At 43.6% G+C, this 10,835-nt stretch overlaps 2 protein-coding genes across 2 annotated transcripts in view; one reads left to right on the top strand and one right to left on the bottom strand.

Moving 5' to 3' along the window:
• Positions 1-2,259: 2,259 nt before the first annotated feature.
• Positions 2,260-5,230, top strand: sp8a (sp8 transcription factor a). The gene is made up of 2 exons (XM_063184848.1): positions 2,260-2,343; positions 2,805-5,230. The coding sequence occupies exons 1-2, from the start codon at positions 2,323-2,325 to the stop codon at positions 4,134-4,136; spliced, it is 1,353 nt and encodes a 450-aa protein (XP_063040918.1). The 5' UTR covers positions 2,260-2,322; the 3' UTR covers positions 4,137-5,230.
• A 3,871-nt stretch (positions 5,231-9,101) lies between these two features.
• Positions 9,102-10,835, bottom strand: part of itgb8 (integrin, beta 8) — a 55,079-nt gene continuing 53,345 nt past the window's right edge. The window contains exon 16 of the mRNA XM_063184847.1: positions 9,102-10,835. This exon is cut by the window's right edge and continues 1,232 nt beyond it. The gene's annotated coding sequence lies outside the window, so the exon portion shown is untranslated.

Below are 10,835 nucleotides of genomic sequence, written 5' to 3'. Positions count from 1 at the left end.
AAAAACAACGAACATGATAGAAAAAAATATATAAATGATAACCTACTTGTAAAGAATAACCTTGGGCCTACAAAATGCTTCTGGTTCTCATCGGCAACTGTAGGCTACTGATGCCCTCTCAAAAGTATAAAAAACAATTTCCAATGTGATTAAATTACTAGTTTGTGAATCTCTCACTACTCTGGTGTGTTTTTTAAATGATTATTTTGGATGACACAAACATAGAAACTCGGATCATGACAGAACACACTAGACTGTGACAGACTGTCGTCTGCAGGAGATGGAATGCCATGCTGTATACTGTAGTCTGTACGCACCAGGCATCAAGCCGTTTAAACATTTTAAAAAACAAAAACAAAACAATATTCTAGGTAACATTGATGGCTTTAGTGTCTTACTTAACCCATGTAGACAGAAAACTGATTTTCATTGTGTTTAATATCCTTGTAAAAAAAGGCGTTTGAATTAAGTTCCTTGAAAGAATATCAAGGGGATAAGACATTGGGACATTGGTTATTTTCCTGCTTTCTCATAGCCATGAAACATACGATTGTATTCTCATAACAAAATAACTTTTTGTGCTTCCCCAAATTGCATTGTTTTATCAAGGCAGTCGGAGTAACAGGTTTAAATACACTCGCCACTGCAGGGTGAATTAAAACACTTGTGTGTGTTCCTGAGGTAACAGTGAAATTAATCTGAAACTCCATCCATCACCGCGCGCTGTAAATGCGCGCTGAGATGCCGGCGAGGAGAAGATGAGCGAGCGGATGAGAAATCCGAGCGCGCTTTTTTAATTAACTTTTCCTTCTGTCCTATAATGATCGAGCTGGTCAAGGCGCACGTGGGCCCGGTCAAGATACACCGTAATATCAAACAAATAAAACTGGCGCGTGATTAGAGGCTGTCGCTTTATTAAATTTGAAATTCAAATGAAATGCACGCGTTTCCACGCGCGGCGCATGCTAATGCAGGCATGGGTGATGAAAAAGGCAGGGCAGTGACAGGTTACTGAGGGAAATGTATTAAAGTTAATAAACTCGTGGTACACCCGCCCTTGAACGAATTTCGTTATGTCTTCCTCAACCCAAGACCTGAACCCCAGAAAAAAATCTCTATTCCTATAAGACGTCAAAATATTTGGCGACTGAAAAAGGCTTCAGTGGAAATGTGTAAGTATCCGTGTTGATATGTAAATATGACTTAAAGGAGAACGCATCGTGGAAATAATGATTTGATTGGGATATGCACGTCTCCCTGTTTCACTTAACGCACGAAGTTACTCTTTGAGGTTTTGCTGAGAAGGCTGGATGTTTATATGACCCACCAGCCCTCCTCTCAGATCTCCAACGCCAGGAGCCCACAAACTCTCTTGCGCAACAACCGGCGAAATAAACAAACAGCCGGGCAAGCTCGTGAATGTGATGGAAGCGCCGGGACAACGGGTATGAAGTTAATTCCCTTTTATTTGTGAAGCGGTTCTCCTTCCGCGCGCCCACCCCCTACCTCCCCTTGGGCTGGCCTGCCACGCCCTCGCAACATTCCGAGTCACGAGCCTCAAATGGACGCGACAGACATTCATCCTCCTACCTCTCCTCCTCACAGTAGCAGCAACGCACATATTTATTACATAACTCGCACCACCACGGCCCGCGCGCGCCTGCCCTTCGCCCAGAGGCGGAATATTTGGACGAGTGCTCATAATTTTTGAGGGCTGGCGACACTGGCACGCCGACTAGTCTTACTGGCTTTTTCGGGCCACTTGAGTAAGGTGGAAAGTAAATCAGTCAGACTCGAGGAAGTCAAAACGCACGGGGATCCCCTAATTAAAACAGCCAATTAGAAAGAAGTGCATCGTTATAGAGTTAGAGACAAGGAAATGAATACAGATATGGAGGGCGGCCCTCCACTTGTTACACGTGCATTACGCGCACCAGCATTGCCTTTGATTTGTAATAAACATAATTCCAAGAGTCCTATTACCTTTGGTTAGCCTACATCCCCTACCAGTTGCAAATAGATTAAATAGGTCACATATAAAGCAAGCCATCACTGATGTATCTGCCCATTCAAACACCATCAGGAAAAGTATACAAGAGGGAACTAGTTCGAGGCGCTGATGACATCACGCTGGGAATGTGCATTCCAGAGTTTCCTGACTTTTGATTGGCTCTGAGTGTGGCAGCGGCACTTCAAAGCCTGCGAGGAAGTACAATTGTGGTGGGATGGGCGGAAAAGCATCATTGTGCGGCACGCATCTTAAAAAAAACACTGAGCCGACTTATAAATGCAAAGGCATCTTTCAAAGAGCACACTTCTGAGATGGCAACATCACTTCTAGGGGTGAGTGAGGTTATATGCTCATACTCTTGACTGTTATTTGGTCATTTTCTCACAAAAACGCTGTGCGCTCTGTGTACACACGGCTGTACGGTGCACTCAGACAAGGGACTTCTGAATATCCTTCAAGTTGTGCATAAACTGTCTACCCGGATAACAAAACAATTGAAATTTGGTAAATATGACACATTAATTATATGCTTTACCTGATATCCAGTAGTTCTCCTTGAACGATGCGTATATTTGCTTTTCATTTGTAGTTTTAGTAGCAACAGTGGTAGTTCACGCGCAGTAAAACAAGTTGTTTATGGATTCTTGTGCTCGCCTTTACGCTTCTACTAATTCGCATCATCACTATACTATATTCTAGGACCATGTACCACGTCTTGTTTATATTGTTTGTGAGATGATCTGTCTGAAAGTCGTTATATTTGAAACGATATACATTTATTTATTTTGTCCAGGAAGAACCACGGTTAGGCTCGACTCCTCTGGCCATGCTGGCGGCAACTTGTAACAAGATTGGGAGCCCGAGTCCCTCGGCGGCCATGTCGGATAGTAGCTCGTCTTTCTCGAAAGGATTTCATCCCTGGAAACGGGCGAGCCCGAGCAGCTGCAGCCTCGGCTCGAGCCTCACCTCGTTCGGCGTGTCTGGAGCGGCGCGGGGAGGCACTGGACTGGCGGACTCCTTCGGAGTAAACGGCTCACCGGGCTCCAGCGCTTTCTCACTGACAACCAACTCATCTAGCAGCCCGTTCGGAAACGACTACTCTGTTTTTCAAACTTCCGTGGCGAACAATTCTCAAGAGCCCAGTCCGCAGCCCGTCTTTATCTCCAAGGTACACACGTCAGTTGACAGCTTGCAAGGCATCTATCCGAGGATGAGTGTTGCACATCCTTACGAGACGTGGTTTAAGTCGCCTCACCCGGGCATCTCTGCCGGGGACGTGGGAACAGGTGGCACCTCTGGCTGGACATGGGACATGGGGCCGAGCTGGTTTGACTCGGTGCAGGGCACCAACGGCGCTGCGCTTCAGTCGTCACTGCACTCTCCCCTGGGGGGCTACAACTCCGACTACACCACGCTGAGCCACTCCGCCTTCAGTGCCAGCCCGTCGCCCCATCTTCTCGCCGGCGGGCAGCACCTGATGGACCAATTCAAACCAGTGCTACCGGCCACCTACCCAGACACAAGTCCCACTTCAATAACAGGTGCCAACGGCGCCGTCTTGTCAGGTCCCCCGTCGGTCTCTCTTGCGGGCTCCCCGAGATCCTCTGCCCGGCGGTACTCAGGAAGAGCAACTTGCGACTGCCCGAACTGTCAGGAAGCGGAGAGGTTGGGACCGGCGGGGGCAAGTTTGCGTCGTAAGGGACTGCACAGCTGCCACATCCCGGGCTGTGGTAAAGTGTACGGGAAGACGTCTCACCTCAAGGCCCACTTGCGGTGGCACACGGGCGAGAGACCGTTTGTCTGCAACTGGCTGTTTTGTGGGAAAAGGTTCACGAGATCAGACGAGCTACAGCGACACCTGCGCACACACACTGGCGAGAAAAGGTTCGCCTGCCCGGTGTGCAACAAGCGCTTTATGCGCAGCGACCATCTCAGTAAACACGTGAAAACCCACAGCGCTGGGGGACCGGGAGAACCAGGGTCCGAGGGTGGGTGCAAAAAGGGCAGTGACACCGACAGTGAGCAGAGTATTCCGGGTAGTCCATCGTGCCACTCTCCTGACCTCATCCATTCCAATGACTCGATTTCGTCGGCGAGATTGAACGGCCACAATGCAATCAACTAGAGTTCCACACAAACTCTCCAATATATACACTGAAATGTTGCACATGCACTGAGAGAGAGAGAGAGAGAGAGAGAGAGAGAGAGAGAGAGAGAGAGAGAGAGAGAGAGAGAGAGAGAGAGAGAGAGAGAGAGAGAGAAGGAAAAAACTCTTGTGAAAGTTGACAAATAATTGGATTTTTGAGGACTCGCTCTCTGTTTTGAGAACGCATTTTTGTTTAAAAAAAATATAGGCCTTCTTGGTCTTTTCAGGCGTTCTCCAAAGTAATTTTCAACAAAATGCAAGCATGGGTTTGTTTAGATGAACTATGAATTCTGCAACACTAAAAGCAGCGCTCTCGTGTGACTTCAGGAAGAATCAGCGAAGAAAAACTTCCAATCTATGAGAAGATGCTGAGATGTTTACACTACACATATTTTGGGTGTCTTGACAATTTCATATTTTTAACCTCTGATCATTTTTTTTGTTCAGTAGCCTACAATACTGCAGCACTTTACTTTCACTCTAAGTAAACTTTTCTACCCCCCATCAGAGCAAAGTTGAAAAAAATATTTCCTTTGGTCAAATTGATTCTGTCTTAAGTTGTGGAACGAACTAATGTTTTACAGTACAACTGACTAATATTTTGATTTATTAAAGAATGACATGAGCCCGCAGATCAAAGTAGGCCTTGCAATAGTAGTTATTGAAGGCGAGGATGTTAAAACTGCGTCCATTCAGAAGACAAGTTTTGTAAAGTATCTCCATTTTTTGTGCATTGGTGTTCTTTATATTTGGATTGGATTTGGACTTTTAAGTTTCTCCCTTTCTCTCTCGTTTAGGGATACGCCTGAAAATGTATATAGCCTACGGTTGTCTCCGGTTTATTTATCCACGGATTGGACTTGTACGTTGAGGTCTGAGTCGCACTTTGGAATTATATTTATGATTTTAGAATCGTGTAGCTCCGTTCGAGTGTTTTAATTGCTTTTATAATTTAAGCATGTACATGTTTGAAAACACTGATCGTTGGTTGAAGCCTTGTAATAAAGTCATTATGGTTTTGACCTTACTGGACTTGATCGTTATACGGAGAAATGGTTAAGCTGTTTCTATGGGGCTGGTCTCACAAATGTATTTTTGACATACACCAACTTAGTTTAGGGTGGGAAAATCCCAAAATAAAACAAACAAACAAACAAACATACAGGAAAAAATGACGACAGATATTAATATAGGCCTTAATCGTAAATGTAGGCCTATCTTTTTTTTGTGAAAGCTAGGCCTATACTTAAGCAAGCCACGGGCCTTATCGTGTCCTTGACTCATATAAAACTATGGGCTACTACATTCCGATATGTTCCTGATGAAACTTTGCAAAATATTACAATCAAAATGCCTTTCAAATTCAGTTCATTTGGAGTCTCTGAACAAAAATGCAATCTAATGGTAAATGGTTCTAAATGTAAAATGAATCCGGCAAAGGGCTACCCAAAATATAGGCCACTTCGCATATTCCTTTTCCCCAACACCATTGAGCTATGAAATATGAACTCGTGATTTTCTTCAACATTTTTCAAACTGCGGAACAATAATTTAAAAACAGAAATAACAGCAGCTTTTGGCTAGAGTAAATGTTATAGGTATGTAACATAAGCGTTCACGGTCATTACGCGCAATATTACGCATCGGTCAACATTTCTCATGAAACAGTCTACCTAGCCCGATCCGTTTGGGATTACTGTATGAGAGGGAATACATAGAACAGTGTAGAACTATGGCCTGTGGTTTTACAAAAAAACTTGACACTGTCACAACTAGGCAAAAAAGCTTTTCTCGGTCATTGGATTTTAAAACCCCTCTGCGAAAGTCGAGGGTCCAGTGGCTGTGGCCCGGTTTGATAGTATATGGAAACAATGTGATGTTAGGCACAAATAATAATTCATTTGCATTGTATGCCTGTAATCATTACCGCATGGCATTTTTTTAGGTAAAGTGCCTATGATGATGTTGTGCTTAATATGCAGGCATGCATAGCCTTAACATACCCACAGGTCAATAATGTGCACCACTCTTTCGTCACAAGGAAATAACATTAAATTCACAGTCACGCGAGGGCAACTATTTCAAATTTTCATAGTTAAACCGAAATCAAACTCCACAGGTGTATAAAACGTGGGACACTAAATTCTCCAACGTTCAACTCGGTCTCATTTCAAAGACGTTCCAAATAGCAAATGCTTGCCAGTAGCGTCCCCAAGTGTTCAAGAAAAAACGCGCAGCTGCTACTGAAATAATGACTCAGTTGACACTCCATTATAATCCTTCATTCATTTCGAGGCTACACAGAGAAAGAAACAACTGGATTTAAGTGAACCTATGCAACACATGGTGTTAACCGAGTTAAACACAGTTGCTATGGCGCGTACTTGGGTTAAAACCAGTCGTGTTTTATGTCTAAGAAAGAAGTTGGAAAAGGAATTGTTTGGCAGAACGTATGCCTATATGCAGGCAACCAACGCAGTTGTACGGAATGTTTAGTTTCTTTTTAATGATAGTCTCAGCCCATGTTTTAAACATATGACACAAAACGTCCGAAAGTACGTTGGAAATGTCTCAACATTGGAACTGCATGGGAAATGAACAGGCTTCAATCTAGTCACTTAAAATTCAATTTTATTTCAACATATTTCAAAAGACAAAGACATGGGAAACCGGATTATTTTAGGAAAAGTGCGATGTGAATGCCCTAAAGTTAAAAATGCCCTTGTTTGTATAGTTATTAATTTGTGCTTTTCGTATCTTCTTCACTGTGCTTTTCTTTCATGTGAATTAAACATTAAATCAAATGCGTTGCGTTAAACCAGTCAGCTAATCGAGTGGCTAAATTAGCGTTTACATCGGTCAAACGAACAACTGTGATATTCAGGGCCAGGGGTAGACTATGTTATGTCTTTAAACTTGCAGAATAATGTTACCATTACAATCGATTTCACTTCATACTGGGCTGTCGGACGGCCAATTAGGGCCGTGCAACATAAATTGAGGAAATGTGCTCACACAAATGGAGTCACAATTTGAGAACAGGTTGTGTCCAACATGTCAAATATCATGGCGATGCCTCTTCAATGATTTGAAGGGAAGGTCAGACCACATCAATAAACTGTTTGATGCTGTATTATGAATTCAATTAGGCCCTATGCGAAAAATAACGAATTATAGTTGCAGTAAAACAAATACTAGCCTCAATTTTAGACAACATTTTCAGAAATTTGTGACGGGCATCAGGTGTCGGCTAATGGTTTAGTTTCTGATCTTGTCCGAAATGAAATGGTGAAAGTCAATGATCATTGTACTATTTTTGGTTCTTATTGTTACAAGGTCACATGAATGCATGCAATGCACAAAAAGGCGTCAGGCAGACAGTATATTGCAGTTGTTCCGACAACACATCACCAAAATCATTCAAGTGGGCGCAATGCCCCCCAAACAGACATGTCTTTGCCATTTAATTATTCTCTGAACCATCAAAAAAGTTTTCCCCCAACCACAACCCCCCTCCCTTTCAAATGCCCACCCACATGTGAAATTCTGTCAGATCCATACAAACACTTAAAAAAACAATGTAAATAGTGAAAACAATAAATAATCAAAACTATTCCAAATAATTAGTGTCCTGAACTAGAGATGAAGAAAAGTACAAAAAAGAATCATCAAATCAAGAGGCAGCAGAGAGACCAAAAGTGATCTCTGCTTCAGTAGTATATTATTCGTACCTATAGGCCTACACACCTACACTCGATGCAAAAAGCTTTTTTTTTTTTGCTTGCACCAAATTCCAGTGAAGACCCTTATTGATTCAGTAAAGCCTTGTGACACCTGTCTTGATCCAGTTAAACTAGAATGTTTGACAATCCGTCAAACAGCCTTGTTTAACCAGGCTTAAATTACAACACAATGTGTACACAGTACCTAGAAACAGTTTCAAGCAAGTTTTGCACATCATCAAGTTAAAGACTAATGGTAGACGACTCCTGTAAATTCTTGACAACACACCACGGCTCATAGATGTGTACATGCATGTACCAGGGCTCGTCTGGGGCCAAAAACAACACAGGCATGTTCATTAATTACAATGGGCTGAGGCCTGTATAAATTAAGGTGGCATCAATGGGCCACCCCATCTAAATTGTTGTCCGTTCTGTAAGAGAAAAATGAATACACCCCCCCCACCCCCCCCCCCCCCCCCCCCCCCCCCCCCCCCCCCCGCCCCACCCCCCCCTCCCCCGCTCCCCCCCCCCCCCCCCCCCCCCCCCCCCCCCCCCCCCCCCCCCCCCCCCCCCCCCCCCCCCCCCCCCCCCCCCACCCCCCGCCATCAAAGAAAATAAAAAAAAGAAAATAAACCAAACCAAAACAAAAGCATCGGCCTCTTACGACTCGCAGCCCACCAGGAAAATGCCCTCTATGCCAGATTACCAGTCCAGCCCTGACATGTCCACGTCTCAGCCATAGCCTACCTGTAGGGTCCTTGCTATTCAGAAATGAGGTGATTCAGCCAAGTAAAAGGAGTTCATACTTTAGAAAATCATCCAGTTGTTTCTAGACCTCCGGGATACGGATGCAAGTCCTTAAGGAAGAGACTCTCATTAACTGACAAGACATCTTATAATTCTGTACCGTTTTCACATGTACACTGTGGGAGAGAGGGATGTTTCATGTTAGCTGTCCCAAACTTGTGCTTATGGCTTAAGTGGCACATCCTTTATAATCAATGTTCATAGTATAATAGTAACATATAGATTGGTAACTATTATGATCAGACAGCACAAAAAAGTAATTTTAAGAAGCATCGTATAAAAAATAGACTATGGGCGCTGCTGCCAGCTTGGAGTGTAACTACATAATTAAGAATATGGCAAACAAGGGAGATAGCACTAATCTCCCAGACACCCCCCCCCCAGTACAGTAAAAACTATTTATTTATCCAGTCATTAAATGATACTCCTTTCAACAACCAAATCCCATATTGTGTTTTTGTTTCGTCATAAATGAAACCCAGTCATCACCAATCATGAATAGCCTGTTTAGGCGAGAGTTTCTGCTTGATAAGTTGTCACACCTGTGCTCGACTCGCCTGTTGCATGATAGTGCTGAAAGCTACCACTAGATGGCGAGCTCAACCCACGATACCAGCTTTACAGTCATTTGTCACCAATAATGCTTGAATGAAAAGTGTAGTGTATTAAAAAAAAACTATAAATAAAAGACTTAAATATGGCACGTACCACTCAAAATACATCAACTAGGCCCACACAAATGAACAAAGAGAAAAAGAATTCACAAACCAACAAAATAATTACAAAATCAAATTGATAATCCAACTGATTGTACCTTATTTTCATGGGGAAGGCAAGGGATCAAACAGAGACTGACCAAATATACCGCATTGGCTCTAGAGCCTAAGAACACATTGGGCACCCCTTCTAAACAAAGCTAAGCTCCCCTAGCAATCCCCCTGTGAGTGAGTGTGGCTGCTGGGAGAAAACAGTCCATAAGTGCTTGCTTAGTGCTCACTGTCTATGGATCCCCCTCAGCGTTGCCAGATGAAAAATGCTGAATTATCGTGCCAAAACCTCAAAATTATCGCTTTTTGAGAGGAAATTATTGTACATGACCCAAATTGTTGTCTAAAGGCATCTAAATGCACTGAATGACAACTCTGAAATTATCGCATCATGTTTTTTTGATCATACAGAGGACAAAATGGACAAAATTATGGTACAAATACGATAATTATCGTACACCTGGCAACACTGATCCCCCTGAATGAGAAGGCCCATAAATATAGAACACTAGATGCTGAGTTGACACATGTCTCAATTGTAGAGCGGCCATCTTTGTCAAATCTTTTCAGTAGGTCACCAATGCAACAAAGTGGGGCCAACTCTGGTTTGACTTTCCATTGATCTCCATTCATTCACTTAAGGATCTTTTCCACTTCTGGTTTTCTGGTGGGCCTACAGCTTGACACAGTGCAACTCGGCTGCCACTTTTTGCTTTACTGTTGATCTGTGTCATGCCCAATCAAAAAGATAAAAGTGGCGCCTGAATCACACTGTGTCATGCTGTAGGCCTACCAGAAAACCAGTTATGGAAAAGGGCCTTTAGTCTCCTAAAGGGGCATAGGATTGCAGCTTTGAACCTTAGATCTAGTACCAGAGACACTGGAAAAGGAAGAGACGAATCGAGCTCGTACTTTTCCCCGGGTCCAGTTGAGGTTCGGTGAACGCCCCTGTAGCAGACCAGTGGAGGTTGAGAATTAATGGAGTCCCCTTAGCGCTGTAGATGGCTGAAGCGCACATCTTGAGTGCGTTGCAATATGCGACCTTGCCTCCTCCACTTAAGCTTGTCTCCTCGTCCCGCCTCCTGGCCCCTCCTCCGTGGAGAAAACGATAAAGTTTCCCAGCTGTCAGCCTAGCCACAACAACTTTTGAGGGACTGTTTTTCATTCACCATCCCAATTGCAAATGAGAAAAAGACTCTACAATTGATCTTTTGCAAGATATTGAAATATAATGCTGTTGTCAGTGATGTCATCATGACATATTACTTCCTGGTACGAGGAGAAAAGCAAGTGGAGGAGGCAAGTGGAGGAGGCAAGGTCGCATATTGCAACGCACTCCTTACCAGCCGCCAAACGCCACAGAAAAAGAAGAAGGAGGA

This window comes from Engraulis encrasicolus, chromosome 20 (genome assembly GCF_034702125.1).
Source record: "Engraulis encrasicolus isolate BLACKSEA-1 chromosome 20, IST_EnEncr_1.0, whole genome shotgun sequence".
Lineage (NCBI taxonomy): Eukaryota > Metazoa > Chordata > Actinopteri > Clupeiformes > Engraulidae > Engraulis > Engraulis encrasicolus.
The sequence above is the reverse complement of the archived record's forward strand: the minus strand, read 5'-3'. Positions and strand labels throughout refer to the sequence as shown.

Bases quoted from the DNA above. Each gene is read 5' to 3' on its own strand.
- sp8a (XM_063184848.1), top strand. From the start codon at position 2,323: ATGGCAACATCACTTCTAGGG. The intron at 2,344-2,804 runs GTGAGTGAGGTT...TATTTTGTCCAG, and splicing joins TGGCAACATCACTTCTAGGG to GAAGAACCACGGTTAGGCTC.